Source organism: Callionymus lyra, chromosome 16, assembly GCF_982586985.1.
Source record: "Callionymus lyra chromosome 16, fCalLyr1.hap1.1, whole genome shotgun sequence".
NCBI classification, from domain to species: domain Eukaryota; kingdom Metazoa; phylum Chordata; class Actinopteri; order Syngnathiformes; family Callionymidae; genus Callionymus; species Callionymus lyra.
The window spans coordinates 16969873-16985753 of NC_141833.1; the positions used below are offsets into that span (position 1 = coordinate 16969873).

At 43.0% G+C, this 15881-nt stretch overlaps 1 protein-coding gene across 1 annotated transcript; it reads left to right on the top strand.

The window, feature by feature from the left end:
• Positions 1–980: 980 nt before the first annotated feature.
• On the top strand, positions 981–13314 carry nfatc4 (nuclear factor of activated T cells 4). Its single transcript, XM_087811347.1, has 13 exons — positions 981–1358; positions 6943–7100; positions 7223–7735; positions 7795–7970; positions 8773–8935; positions 8998–9098; positions 9160–9261; positions 9333–9520; positions 9592–9732; positions 11209–11264; positions 11327–11453; positions 11632–12300; positions 13143–13314. The coding sequence occupies exons 1-13, from the start codon at positions 1187–1189 to the stop codon at positions 13211–13213; spliced, it is 2637 nt and encodes an 878-aa protein (XP_087667473.1). The 5' UTR covers positions 981–1186; the 3' UTR covers positions 13214–13314.
• The last annotated feature ends 2567 nt before the right edge of the window (positions 13315–15881 follow it).

Genomic DNA, 15881 nt, shown 5'->3' on the forward strand with positions numbered 1-15881 from the left:
GTCCTCAGTCATTACGAGGATTTTGTGGAATTGCAATGTTCATTTAGCTGCAGAGGGCATAATGGATGCTGCCATCTAGTGGCCAAAAGTTTAATTGCTACAAAAAAATGGCCAATACGAACACTTGGGATGTGTATCAACCATAATCTGGCGATACGATACGTATCACGATACAGGGACAACAATACGATATATAGCGATACTAGTAACAAGTATATATGTGTAGTATTGTCGAGTACTTGACTCTGGTGTTGCAGTATTTACAGACCACATGACTCTTGACGAAGTCGTAATTAATTTGTTTTGAAAAACAAAATATGACCAGACATCAGCTTAAAAGCTGCTGGAGTCACAGTATCCTCTCGTCCTCAGCCATCGCCAAGATGTGGCGGGATTTCATTGTTCCTTCAGCGGTGTTGCATGTAACGACTGCTGGAGTTTAATTGCAACACACAACTGAACAAACGGCTTGAATATTTTCATGTTAATTTTGAATACAAAAATTGAATTATTTTACTTTATAAACACTTTATTACAATACCATTAAAATAAAAATTGATGTTTATTATTATTATTAAAAATTAAGTGTGTTAAAGATATACGCCGAGGCTCCAGGAGGTCCCAGTGTCCCATTTTTCCCCCCAGAAAAATCCAGATAGACTAGTTTTTCCCCCAAAAAAATTTGAGTTGACCCCTTGGTGACCTGCTTGTCAGGTGGATTAACTGAGGTAGTTAAGGTGACGACCCTAGAAGTGAGATGGTGAGTTAACAGAGAAGAACTGATGCACTACTTCTTTTTTTTTACGAGAGTCCTCGGAGAAGGAGGGAGAGAGGAAGGAGGAGAGAGAAGGGAGGACGGGTCTGGGGGTTCTTGATGGACAGGAAGGAGGTCCTATCGGGAGTCCAGGAGCTGGGAAACCCACCCAAAGGCAATTAAGGGTAAAGGACGACAAAAAAAAATATTTGATAAAGTTTTTCCCTGCGCGCGGATGTGGCGATGGATCCGGATTTCAAAGACCCGGTTCTTTGAGGACCTTCACCTTCTGTAGAGACACGTCTGGGAAGTTTTCTGGAAGGAAAGGAACGATGTCCAGGATGAGGACGTAACTTTTTTCTTTTTTTTTTTTTTTTTTTTGGGGACTCGCATTGAATCGGCGGAAGAATCGAAGCAGGGGGCGGGAGGGCGATGGGGGCCGCACCGGGCTCCGGCTGGGAAGAGGGCGAGTTCGAGTTCAAGTTGGTGTTCGAGGAGGACCAGAACCGGGGGGCCGACCCGGTGACCGCAGCCCAGCCGGAGAGCTCCGCGCCCGGCGAGGGGAGCGAGAGCGCCCCGCTGACCCGAGACTCCCCCGGCATGGGTGAGAGAGAAACTATCTTTTCGCTTCTGACGTGTGGGAATCTGTGCGTGTTTGTGCGTGACTCCGTCTGTAAGCACATTTCTACTGTGTGTTTGTTCTTGTGTGTGTGGTATGCATCCACATGTGTATTAATGTGTGTGTGTGTGTGTGTGAGACCCAGACTCAATGTGTTTCTAATCAGCTGTGCGTGTGAGCGGAGTTAACAGCTGCCATCTGGGAGGAACCTCAACCTCAGCTAAACCTCCCTGACTGCTCGTCCACAACCCGGATTCTTTACCGTCACAATCCCCAATTTTTCGGGGCCACCTTTCTTCTGGGTCCTCCACTCACCCCCCGGTTCCCTTCCCCCGCAAATAAAATCTTCTTGTATTCATAAAAGTATTTTTACAATCTTAGTTTCCCGTTTAACATTGGCCTCGAACATGTCGATGCTGGTTCCTGAACTATACTTTCTTGATACCAATTTAATAAGATCAAATACTTTATTAATGACATTAATATTAAGTTGTGTTTTTTAAGCAGAAAACACGTCTAAAAATAACATCCAGTGCAAAACAAAACTTGTTAACAAGTAACAAATGAATGTGGTGTTCAGTTTTTGTCAGTTTTCCTGTAGCCCTTGTATTATCTCAGGGTCAAGGTTACCCGAAGATCCGAAAACAAATGTTTCGTGGTATCCCTTGCGTTCCTTTTCGGGGCCGTTGGGTCACCTCGACCCTGAGAAAATACAAGGGATAGAACTATACTTGAATTAGTGTTGCACCTGTAGACGAAGCATTTTTCGATACTTTTTCGGTACTATCGAAGGATTTTGGTCGGTACCACAAAACGACTGAAATTGCAAAACCCAGTCTTTCAAGAAACATCTTAAGACGTTTTTATTTGTTCAGGCTTTTCCTTGATTTTCTGGAACTCCTGTTGTGTTATCAGTTTTATCTTGACCTTTAAAGTATATACTTTATTGAATATTGTTTTGATTGTTTAAGCGCTTTGTGACCCTGGTCTGGAAAAGCGCTATATAAATACAAATTACTTACTTACTTACTTACTTACTTACTTACTTACTTACTATTTTACTACTTACTTATTGTTTATGAAAAATTGCTGGCTACTGGAAAAAACAATTTCAATCAATAAAGTTTTACCTTACCTTACCTTACCTTACCTTACCTTACCTTACCTTGAGTCCCCAGCTCTAATAATCCTTTAAAGTTAAAACTTGTTTTCATTGACAGTTGATGCTGCTAGAAATGTTCTCTCTGTAAGAAACATAGAATATCTATCTCAGCCTCAGCAATGACATGGTAAAAAAAATAAAAATAATTTGTGGCCACAGAATACTAAATCTTGGCCACGTTTTACTTATTTGTGACCACAAACTTGTTTAATTTGTGTAATTTCTCTCCCTATGATTTAGTGTTGTACAGATACGTTACGGAATTTAAATTATTATTTGGCCACAAATGAGTCCTTCCTAACCAAGAATTATTATTTTGTGGCCATGAATAAATATTTTGTGCCCACAAATGCGAATTTTATGAACATAAATTAGTATTTTGTGGCCAAAATTCCATATTTTACGCAGTTCTTCTGGTTGTTTTGTTTTCAAAAACTTCTCATCCAATTGATTATCTACATCATTTGCCGTTTGAATACCCAATATCTTTTCAAAACAATCTCAAAGAACCTGTAAAATATTGCCTAAGAGTTCAAACACATGTTATGGCAACACTTTTCTCGAAACGCACGTCACAGTAACGATCGTCAGTTTTCGACCTTTACAATCTCATCTCAGGAATCCCATTTATATGGCCTTCATATTTTATCTATCATTTGCTAATGTTCAAAACTTTCAAGCCATTAGTCCTAGATGTATTCATAATTGTACCAGGATGGAACAGAGTTTTGTGTTTCGTGCGATTACATTTTACTTAAGTTAAAAATGTTCATCCCCAATGGTTTAGAAGCGTAACTTAGAAGCGAAAAAATAATAATTTGGTAAAACCAGCTTGTTCCGCTGAATATTATTCACATCCTGAATTATTGATTTTGAGACAAGAATCGTATATTTTGTTTGCAACACATCGTTTGTTTTATAGTTGTGAAGCGGTGTTTGTGTCCACCAGGGGGCTCCCTGTCGTAGCATTACGCTAAGTAACCATCCTGCCTGTTATTATAATAATAATAATGTCCATGTAAACCACTAGAGTTGTGGATCTTTGCCTGTTAATGATTCCTTTTCGCATCAGGAAGTAATGAAACAAGACAGGAATAGTTAAAAATAGATTCCTTAGAACCGGAGTGAGTCTCTCTAATCGTGGACCAGGTTTAACCTCCTCCGCAAGCACGGCTGAGCTAACACAGAAACCCAATATGCACAATATTCTGTCTATACATACTCTCGTTGTTGATAGAGGAAACAGGAAGTGATGTCATCTTTGATGTAGTTTTACGCCTATAACTTCATAAACTCTTGAACAACCAAATGTTTCTGCATCTTTTAAAGATTCAAAGGCCGAATGACTCATCCATAAGTATATTCAAGTTGTAAATCTTTGACTCGATTTTTTTTATCTTTTGAATCAGAACATCCTGTTCTCACCTCTGGCTAAAGCTACTAGCTCGCACGTGCACACGTTTTAAAGTCACCGACTCTACCGTCCAGTGTGGTTCTGAGCTTCAGGGTTCTGGTTCGGTGTCGCAGTTTCGATACCGAGGGTCGCTCGTCCGCACACCTGAAGCTAGAGACGATCGAGTCGACGCTGCCTGCGATTCCTCGAGCAGCGCTTCCACGTGTCTGGATCTTTTTTTTTCTGTTCCTGCTTCTGTTCATGTAAACAACCAGTCGTCTCCTCTCCATTTTGGGGCCTTGAACCAAACACCTAGCGACCACTGCTGCCTGTTAGCGCTGATCCCGGTCGTCTACGAGGATTTCTCTGAATGAAATATTGATATTTTTCTCGCTGCTCGTGAGCAGATTTTAACTTTCTTTCTTCGAATGCTGCACTAGTTTAACAAATAGCCGTGACAGGAAGTACACAACGGCGAGCTTTACCACTTTAGTCAACAAGCAGCTTCTACTTTAAACCGTGTATTTTCCAGGGACAATCTCACGTTCTCTTATTATTTATAAAGGAAACTATAATAGATTTAAATCAAGGTACTTCTAATATTGATAGAGACAGACTTATCATAGATGGTTCTCTTTGCTTGTATCCAAGAATGCACTTTTTAAGCTTTAATATTGTATTGTTACACTTGTTTCACAACCTTTTAAATAATTTGCACTGTAGATAACTGGTTAAAATCAATGGTATTTTGGTTATTATTTATAAATCAAATTTTAATTATCGATTTTTAAATATATCTATTAATGTATTTACTTTTTGTATGTTTATTTAATCATTCATTTTTTATCATTTTGTTTTATTTTATATTCTACATTTTATGTTCCTTTAAGTGTTGAGACGTAAAACTGAATTTCATTGTACAACAGTCCCAACAATGTAGAACTTTGACTATAAATATATACAATTGTATTCTATTAATCGAATGATCAATATAAAGAATATGTGATGGAGGGCTCTGGCGCTCAGGTCCGGTCCAGATGTGCCCGTTAAAAAAAGCCCCGTTTCAGATTTTAACTTATATTCCGGAGTTCATTCTGGGACGTACAGTAGTTGGACCAATAGATCTATGAACTTTTTGGTCCTCCTGGCGCAGGATCGCCACAACCTTCTGAATCATATGAAGCAGCATGAGTTGCTTCGGCGCTTCCAGCTTTAATCACTTGGAAATATTCTCGTTGCCAGGAAACTTTTGAACAATTTTTTTTCTTGTTTGTTTTACCGCAAGTCTTAATTTGCTGGCAGTGGCGAGCGGTTTTGACCAAAAAAAAAAAAAAAAAAAAAACTCGCCGGTGTGCCATTTCAGAGCAACTCTCACCAATGTCTGACCACGAAAGTGGGTCTGCTGCCCTGGCGCATGTTCAACCAGATGCTGTCATGTGATTAGAATTTGTTTTTTTATTAATGAATCTGGAATTTAATGAGGGAAAACTGGGCTCCGTGATCCGTCCTGGCCAGGAGTGCAGAGTTTAACACCCAGAAAGGATTGGCGGGGGGTGCGTAAGTAAATTATTGCCATATGAGTGTTGGCGTTTGCAACCCAAATCTGCTCAACGTCCACCGTCTTTTATAGTCACAGGCAAAACTTCAAGTCATCAGATGTGAAATAAAAGAATTAATGGAGCGAGACTGCTTCGGAAAACTTCTGTTGACCGTTTAAAAGCTGCTTTCTGGAGTTATTTGGCTTCACTTTTCCACAAAAAAACATTGCTAATAATAGAGCGACAGGGCATTCTGTTGCTTTTCAAGTCATGGATGTGTTCTTGGAACCCTCCAGTTCTTATGAGGGACAACTCTTTTTTTACCAGGACAACTGAAAGGCCACAACAGAAGGGAACTGATGTGGCCCTCTGAGGGTCTAGAGCTGGTGTTTCATGCTACCCCGACCTGATTGACTTAGACTTACGCAAAATCTAATAGTTTATATAAAGGAAAATAAAATCAGTTCTTGGTGAAGGTCTCACAGATGTGTAGAAGTAATTATTTTCATTAAGGACGTTATGTTTCCCTTTGTCAACAATTAAAGGTTCTGAATGTGTTGATGCAGGAAATGTTGGAAATTGAGATGGATGATTCCATCTTGTTGGTGTTGGATAGATCCATCTGGAGCCAGGAAAGTTTTGAAGGTCACTTATTATCCAGTTGATTTCAAGTCATGGATGTGTTCTTGGAACCCTCCAGTTCTTATGCGGCTACAACTCTTTTTCCAGGACACCTGAAAGGCCACAACAGAAGGGGACTTATGTTCCCCTCTGAAGGAAGAAGTCTAGAGCTGGTGTTTCATGCTTCACCCTGACCTGAAAGTACCGGGGAAGGGCCTGGATGATGAGGACTCACGCACAATTTAAGAGTTTATTTAAAGGGAAATAAACGAAGGTTCTGAATATATTGCAGGAAATGTTGGAAATGGGGACTGATGATTCCATTTTGTTGGTGTTGGATAGTTCCATCTGAAGCCAGGAAAGTTTTGAAGGTCATTCACTTGTATGGCGTCGCACCACAGATGCAGCTCGTGCGGCTTATTCTGTTTACTAGAAAAACAGGACTTTACAAAATACAGAATCACTAAAGTGAATCAACTTTGAAAAATCATGGTGACTCAACGGAATTCGCTCCCCGGGTTCCTATCCAGTTGTTTTCAAGTCCAGTCCAATTTGTCCAAAGTGGACTGGATTTGAGGTTAAGTTGCGGTTCGCTTTAAACATCTCCGTCTGACACATGGTCTGGATTAGAATCCCAAGGAAAATTGTTGTGCAGTGAATGAGGTAGGCATGTTGGAGCGTTCCCCCAAGTTGTATTTTCAAAAATTGGGTTTGACATCTCATGAGTTCCTCTCGTGCTAGGCGAGCAGGATCTCAAAGAACTCTTGTCATCAGGCGGTTTTCAACTGGCAGAACACCTACGGACCACCACCACCTTCCATGAGTCTCGACTAAAACCTGACTCTTGTGTTTCAGTGACAGAGAACCACGTCGGGTCAGGTCACTCCATCAGCATCCCCACGGTGCCTTCGCCGGCAAGCCAGAGGGTCGGGATGCACTCGCCGCCTCCTCGGAGAGCCCTGGTCCGGGAGTTCAGCGGAACCTATGAGAGTCTGCCGGCACGCTCCGTTCAGGTGAGGCTGTTTTCAAGGACCTGAAAACTGTCAATAGCTCCACCACCACTTATCTTGACCAATGTCTATTGATTCCCATTTTGGAAATTCTGTTTCTAAAGATTCATCCATTGTGGTTCCAGGTCTCGGAATCCCGGGTTGTCGAGTGTCCGAGCATCCAGATCACGACGATCTCTCCGGACGATGACCCGGCGTCCACGGTTCCCACCTACTGGGACATGGGAGGAGGAGGTGGCTGGGAGCGGGAGCGACTCTTCCTCCCACTGCTGGACCCCTTCAGCTATAGGGACCGCTGCCCCGGCTCGCTGAGTCCCAGTCCCGCCTCCAGCCCCTCGTCCCGAGGCTGGCTCAGTCCCGCCTCCAGCTGTGACTCTCTGTTGGTGGAGGAGGAGGATCTGGGTGAAAACTCCGTCCACTACGGGCTCTCTCCGTCCTCCAGGCCGACTTCTCCGGGAGGGAAGAAGCGTCGCAACACGCCGCTCGGCTCACCTTGCACCTCCAGGAGGGGGAGCTCTTCTGAGGAACATCTGGGGTTCACCCAGGAAGGGTGTGACTCCGCCCCCTCGTCACAGGCCCTGCCCAGCAGTTGCGACCTCAACATCCCCCAGAAAACACGAAAGACCTCCTTGGAGCAGGTTTGTGCACTTTCAGTGCCAGGACCGTTTCCCTGGTCTTTACCGTCCGTTCTCTGTAGTTGTCCTCCAGGGAGGTGGATCCGGAGCAGGCTCCAGGACATGGCGTCCCCTGTCTGCAGTCAGAGACAGTGCAATCCCGGAGAGAGACCCAATCTACAGGCATGGACTATCTATCGGTTCCTCCGGCTCTCGCCTGGGGCAGGACCAGAGCCACGGCCCACAGTCCGTTGTTCAGGTACGAATTTACAACCCTGTAGCTTTTTGAAAATGTTTGGGTGACATTTCCATCAATTTTTTTTTCACTCTCACCCTTATGTTTCCCAAATTATTTGCATGGTACTGACATATGTACTGTAGTGGAAGCTGGGGAAAGATTTAATTTGATAATAACATGGAGAACACTTTGTAAGCTTATAATGAATAATGTTGATTGTGCTCCTTGTTTATATACAAATTAAAAAACACATTCTAATTAAACTGTGACATACATCATAGACAAAAGGAAAACAAAAGGAAAAGCTACTAACAAAGGGTCTTCTGCACCAGGACATCATAGATACTTTATACTCACCTATCACAAACACATTGCAATTAAATAATAATAATACACTCGTAAAAATTGTTGAATTAAGAAGTCGAGAGCGGGGAACGAACAGGCGAAACTCCGAGTCCTGAAACTTCAAAAATGGTGTGCGTTACCTACTGAGCTAACCAAGCTAACATCGTATTATGAACATACACTTTTAAATAATATATATATATATATATAATATATAATAAATAAGGAGGTAAACAATATAATTTTGGCGACTTTCAATAAGAGTAACACTGATGTTTCGTGAACCAGGACAAACACAGATAAATAAGATAAATAAAACATCCAAGAATGACGGTCAGACTCACACTTCCTGTTAATAAAACAGTTACTTTGACGCGTAACTTTGACTGCTAAAAAGATATTGGCCCCTTGTGTGATTGAGGTTGAAACCCCTGTTCTAAAGGCCTAACATAACCCTTCTCACACATCTTCGTCTCAGATCCAACGCTCTGCCACCGCTTGACTGGCCGCTGCCATCCCAGTTCGACCAGTACGAGCTCCGTATGGAGGTGCAGCCGCGTCCACACCACCGGGCCCACTATGAGACCGAGGGGAGCCGAGGGGCCGTTAAAGCCGTGCCGTCAGGACACCCGGTGGTGAAGGTGAGTACTGCAGCGGAAAGCAAAAATATTTCGATCAAAAGTGACGATTCTCCTCCCGTCAGCTGTGCGGCTACACCGAGAGGAAGCCGCTGTCCCTGCAGGTCTTTGTCGGGACTGCGGACGACCGGTCCATCCGACCGCACCCCTTCTACCAGATCCACAGGTGCTGCGAAACGCTCGCGCAGCTGTTAAGTTTGAGAGCTTCAACTGAGTTTGTGTGTCAGGGTCACGGGCAAGATGGTCGGAACCGCCAGTCATGAGAGTGTCCAGGCCGGAACCAAGCTGCTGGACATCCCGCTGAACCCGGAGAACAACATGACGGCGCTGTGAGTGTCCTCAGCGATCCACGTTTTAAAAAAAAAAAAGTTCCGGTCTTAACGTTAAACTGCTGTCCCAGCATCGACTGCGCGGGAATTCTGAAGCTGAGGAATTCCGACATAGAGCTGAGGAAAGGCGAGACGGACGTGGGGAGGAAGAACACGCGGGTCCGCCTGGTCTTCCGAACCCACATGCACCTGACGCACCCGGCCGCCCCGCCCGGGCGAGTGTTGGCGCTCCAGGTGGCGTCGCTGCCCATCGAGTGCTGTGAGTGGGAAGAGCTGCTAAACGCTAACCCCCCTCTCCAGCATCTTCTCAACTTATCCATCGTCCACCAGCTCAGCGCTCCGCCCAGGAACTCCCCGTCATCGAGTCGGTCAGCATCACTTCCTGTTCGGTGGAGGGAGGGGAGGAGCTCCTGGTCAGTGGGAGCAACTTCCTGCCGATATCCCGGGTGTTGTTCATGGAGCGAGGAACAGGTAACCGTGATGTTGAGCAGAGAAGTTCGGAGATTTAAGGCTTTATTCGTTTAAAATGCCTGCTTAAGCTCCTTCTTTCTGAGATCGAGTTATTTATGAAAGTTGGCAGCTGGAGCTGGAGAAAATTTTCTGCTCTGGTAGATGTGCTTGTAAATTTAATTGGCTCGGTGTTCTGGAGTTCTGAAGCCCCGAGTCTGACTCCTTCGTGACTCAATTCATCCTTTATAAAAATGGAGGGATTGTTGTGTGTGACAATATGGTCCTGGTTCTGGGAGCCGAGGCTCGACCCTGACTTGAGGTGTTTCCTGAAACAATTAAGACCCTCGGTGAACAACTTCTGGTCCTTCAGTCAAGTGTACTTGGTCCAAGATTTGTGTTCCTAACAACTGGTGCAATTTAAATCAGTTCCTGAAAGTACAAAACAAGTTCAGGCGTCCTGGAACTGTTAAATCTCAGCTTTATATTTATTAACTAAACTTCAGATAAAAAATTAAGTAACATGAACGTTAAAGTGATAGTACCCTAAATTCTAACTCATTTTCTACTCACCCTCATGTCGACTAAGGGTTGGGATTATTTAGCGACTTGAGCTCAGTTGTCTTCGTCCAAAAAGACACTTAAAAAACATCTAAATACCTTCATACTGCTCTTCTCTAACGTGCCTCTTGTATTGAAGCCTTGACATGAGAAGAATCGTTCAGAAAAAACTTAAACAAGTTTTTATTTTAGGCTTGTTTGTGGCAGAAGCTAATAGGCTAACATGCTACACTGACAGGAAAGGGGAGTGTCTGGTTCCACAAACAAGCTTAAAATAAAAACTTGTTTAAGTTTTTCTGAACAGTTATTTTCATGTCGAGCAGTACGGAGATAGTTGGACGTTTTCAAGTGTCTTTTTGGACGAATGTGAAGACGCAGACAACTGAGCTCCAGTCGCTACATTAAAATGAACAAACATTTTTGTCTATAATGCTAAAAAAGTAACAGATTACTCTGAAAATAAACCCAACCCTTAGTCGACACGAGGGTGAGTAGAAAATGAGTAAATTCTGAATTTTCGATCCATTCAACTATCAAGTTCGTTAGAAATAAATATCGCTGAATCGGCAGGAGCTCTGGACTGTTTTTTCCGCAACAAGATGCTTCCATATAGAGTTTGTGTTTGACTCATTTTCTTTATACTCACTTTTGTTGTTATTTCTAAGTAAACTCCACTGAAACAAGTGTCTTGACCTCACAGGTTAATGTTGAGGATAATCCAGTCTTTTTTAATTATAACAATTATAATCAATGACAGAAAAACTCAAATTTTGTTTAGAAAAATGTATTTTTGTGCGGCGTGGTAACAAACGTTGTAGGATGATGAGACGAACATTTCTAGAGAGTTTACTGAGAGTGCGAAAGGGATTTTATCTGAGTTAAAAAACACCAGTTGTTCAGAGTTAATGAGATTCAAGCTCACGACTGCTGTGTGGTCAGATGGGAAGCTGCAGTGGGAGGAGGAGGCTCACGTGGACCGAGACAACAGCAACGAGGTAAACCTGCCACTCTGACATGCTTGACCTCTGCCCTTCTCTGACCCTGGTTGTGTCTTCAGTGTTTGCTGTGTGTTCGAGTGCCGGCCTACAGCGACCTGTCGGTCAGTCGCCCGGTGTCCGTCAGTCTGTACGTCTCCAACGGGAAGAGGAAACGAAGCAGCACTCACTGCTTCAAGTACCTGCCAGGTGAGTGTTTTTAGGTCCACTTAAGGTCTCAAGGGAAAGTTGGACTTGGAATTTAACCCCCCAAAAACATACTTCTTGAGGTCTAGAATTGGCTTCTTTGGATTTGAAGTCTTCGGTAGGATTGTTGATGAAGGTGTTCGAGATGAAGGGACTATCACGGCTCTTTGTCTCTTCGCAGTCATGTTCAAGGAGGAGGATCCGCTGCTGTCCCGGCCGCAGGTCCTGCCCCTGGACGCCGGTCCCAGGTGTCAGTCCAGAGGGGACCAGGTCTTCCCGATGACGGAGGATCAGGGCCTGGGCTTCCACTTGCCCGCCTACCCCTCCTACCCCTCCCCGCCCTGTCCTGTCGTAGGCTACCAGGACGACTTCTGCGCCAAAGTCGACGAGGACCCGGGCAGGTCCTCGATGTCCGAGCGACACCCCAGCTTCGAGAACCTGGAGCTGGGCTTCACCGAGCTGCTGCCACCTCTGTACCACCGAGGCCAGCAGCCCAACTCGCCGTCTCCTTCTCCGTGGCTGGACTCTCCCTACCTCTCCTCCTCCCCCTCCCCGTCGCACTCCTCTTCCCTCAGTCCGTTCCCGGCAGGCAGTCCCATCTCCACCTCCCCCCTGCCCCCCATGCCCACCTCTCCTTACCCCCAGTACTCTGCATATCCTCAGGAAATGTGCCCGTCCCCGCCACTGCACCCCAGCTCCTACCAGGACTTGTGTCCCGCGCCCTACTCCCACTACGACGTCTGGGATCAGCAAGGGAAGGTGTTCGGTCTCGGGGGTGAGTCGAAGACTCAGGAGTGCCCCCTGGAGTTCGGCAGCTCCTCATCAATGCACCACATCACATTTGAAGAGGGTGAGTGGTCCTTCTGGATGAAGTCTGCTTTCCTACAAATTCGAGATGTGCAACAAGTGAACTAGACTTTGGTCCTGGACTGGAGAGGGGGATTTTGGTCAGGTCATCTCTGCCTATCCAAATGATGGCTTCATCAAGCCAACCAGGCACCAGAACTCAACCAAAATCCACCTTTCCAGGCAGACCCAAGTCCGTTACCAAAGCCTTACCGTGATAACATTGATGATTGCTTTTATCTGTAGAGTGAAACCGCCTTAGGAGTTCTGTGGAGGTCTTGACTTACTTTTCATTGCAATATTTACAAAATGATCTTAAGCCCCGCCCACTGAAAACACTGTTTCTGAATATGAAATCTTGTTTAACATAAGCAGCCCACTTGAGGTTTGTCACCAAGCGTCATCAATCCCCGAAGTCTCCACCTCAGAGGAACTCGTTATATAAACAAAGCGGGGCATGATTACAGCTGGCTGGAGGAGGAGTGAAGCCATTGTTACGTCATAATGGACACCGCTCTCGTAACCTCTCGTTCGCCCAGATTTCCGACAAACTTTATAAAGTAATAAGTTCAAAAGATGGTCATGATGTGGGACTTCCTGCATGTTGGAGAGTAAGACTTCAACATTTGAAACATGTGAGCGAGTCAGGAGAGTTGGGTTTTTACGTTAGTCTCCCTTTAATATAAAGAGGAGCTTGATTTATCCACCACAGCAGCAGCTTGAGCTAAGGCAACTGTTCTTATGCAGAGTGGATTTTCAATAAGTCGACCCGGACCTGATTCCATCTGTGTAAACATAACCAATAGAAAACGAAACGGCCTAACTTCCTTCTCTTCACCCCGGCAGTGTCGGAGTTCATCGGCGAGGACATCCAGTCGTACCAGTCGAGCTCGCACGCCAACAACCAGCCGAACTGAGAAGCTCTCGACGATCCTCCACTGTGCACTTACTTCCCTTTGTTACCTGCAGCTCCGTGACGAGCTTCATGAAGTTGTTTTCAATATAAATTATACATGAACCTTGCTTTTGTCTTCATTTCTTTGACTTGGGGAACCTGGCGGGGAACGAGCTCAACCAGACCCGCAATGCATGCTGGGTCGTTCAGTTATCAAAAAACGTGTTTGAGCATCAAACGAGTATTAACGGCGCCCCCTGCTGGACACCGTCACAGCCCCCCCCGTGGACAAGACAAATAAGGTTTTAATAAGTGTGTGTGTGAAGTTTCATCTTTCAACGCTCGCTCGCGTGTTCGTAACAAAGAGATGAAGGCGGACAGAGTCATTCGTCCTCCTGACGCTTTTACGGCTCCATAGGCTTCTTCGCTGCCTTACATGGAGACGAGGAGAAAAGCTGGTGCTGGACGCAGCGTTTCCCAGCTTTGAACGTCTTTTTATGACGAGTTCGGAATCTTCGGCTTTAAATCTTCACCGACGTCCCAGTGTTTCACCTCCAACTTTTCTCTCTCGACTCTGAAGTTCAGCAGGAAACTTATTGTGTGTGACGAGTACCTGTGAGGCTTACTTTTTATCGTAACTCATTCATTTAACATTTTTCTTGAATGTTTTTCCAAAAAGTTAGTTTGCTTTAAATGTATATATTTTTTAGTTGTTCTGATATTTACTTTAAAATGTACTGACAGAAGTGGCAGACAAATATTTCCTGAAAATATTGATTTTAATGACTTATATTTTTAAAATAAATACTCTTAATTATTATTTTATTCAATAATTTTCTGCCACTTATTCCCTTATGGGGGGTTGGCAAAGATATACAACCATTCACACACACACACGGGCAATATCGAGTTTACAATAAATATGTTAAATTATTAGCTTAAATAAACCATAAATCATTTAAATTATAAGATATTATTTTTCTAAATAGGTAGGTAGGTAGAACTTTATTGATCCCTCAGGAGGTCTCCTTCGGGAAATTGTTTTTTTCCAATTAGCCACAGCAAATACAGCAATTTTTCATAAAAAAAATAATCCAAATAAAATAAGAACAAGAACAAAGAGAAATGAAGAGAAAGAACAAGATGATACAATCTAAATTATCTATATTATTCATATATCTCTTGCATATTATTAAAATGTTTTGTAATATTGAATGTTCTGAACTGAATAAATACATTTTATAAATACATACACAATGTCAATAACAATTTTCTTATTATTATTGTTATACACAATGTTGTTTTCTAAATTCTCTATATATTTTTGATGCCTTCGTGTTGAGAATTGGGAGGAGGTCTCGGGTCAGACCCATGAGGAGGAAGTCTGGACTCTCTTTTCTTTCACTACTTCCCCGTTGATCCCTCCGCAGATAGGAAGGAATGTTTTGGTCAGAATGTTATTACTGGCCACAGTCCAAACAAGAGGCTAAATTTAAATCTGTTGACTGGTGTAGTTTCAGAGATGACCAGCAGATGTCGGTGTTGTAGCATTTCACGGCGCTGGAAGTCTTTACTGACAGGTCCAGGTTATGAGAGATTCGTAGATGACGAATGAAACAAACTTTGGAAAGATGGAGTTCCATCAGGTGAGAAGACTAACTTGTTCATTCATCGCAAGCTGACATCAAGAAAGAAAGTTAAGTCAATTGAAAATACATGACACGGTTTTTGTGTTTTGCGCTTTTAACCTCTGCACTTCCTGTCACGTTGTTGTTGCCGTGGAAACAGTGTTTGTGTCTCTTGCTCTCGTGCTGCAGGAGTTGCGAGAGTTTAGTCTTCCTGTTTTCGATGAGGTCACGATGAGGTCACGCCTAAAGAAAAGTGGTCAGTGTGTTAGAATTAAACGACAGTTACGCAATAATATAGATATTGTGTTGAAACATGGTGGATATAAAGAGAAGTTGACAAAAATAGACACTATTTGGCAACATGTTTTTTTTTCTTAAGTGAGTCACAGGCACATGCACGGTCAACATGGCCTCCTCGTGTGAGAAACAACCGTTTGAACATCTGTGAACGAGATCCTCCAGAGATAGAAAGTCTGCGGCTCGTCTCAGGTCAGATGAGGACGAGCTGCAGTTGCTGTTTTATCATACCTTCAAATGTAAGCTCTTCTTAGAACTTTTTATTTTATCTTCAGCATCAACTTAAAGCACCGTTTATTTTTAATTATTATTTTAATTTATATTTAATGGTCAAACACACATAACTCACGTAACCTTAATAGGATTTCATCACATTATTATTATTGATTTATTTTCATGATTTATTCTGTTTACACTATTTTTTTAAGATATTATTAGAAAAAATTAAAAATACTCATTCTACAGGACTGCTGTCTGGGGTGTAAAGCTTGTGATTATTGATTTTTTATTTTATTATTGATTTTCATTTCATTTATTTACCCACCATAATGTACCAGTCGCTTATTTTATTTTATTTTTGTTAATTTATTTTATTTTATATTAGTTTAATGTAGTGTAGTGTAGTGTAGTGTAGTGTAGAGTAGTGTAGTTCAGTTTAGTTTAGTTTAGTTTAGTTTAGTTTAGTTTAGTTAAGTTTAGTTTATTTATTTATTTTTAATTTCATTTAATTTAATTCATTCTGTTTTATAATGACTCCAAAACACC

Coding starts and splice junctions, on each gene's coding strand:
- nfatc4 (XM_087811347.1), top strand. CDS start 1,187: ATGGGGGCCGCACCGGGCTCCGGCTGGGAAGAGGGCGAGTTCGAGTTC. Junction 9,733..11,208: donor GTTCATGGAGCGAGGAACAG/GTAACCGTGATG, acceptor CTGTGTGGTCAG/ATGGGAAGCTGCAGTGGGAG. Junction 12,301..13,142: donor CCACATCACATTTGAAGAGG/GTGAGTGGTCCT, acceptor TCACCCCGGCAG/TGTCGGAGTTCATCGGCGAG.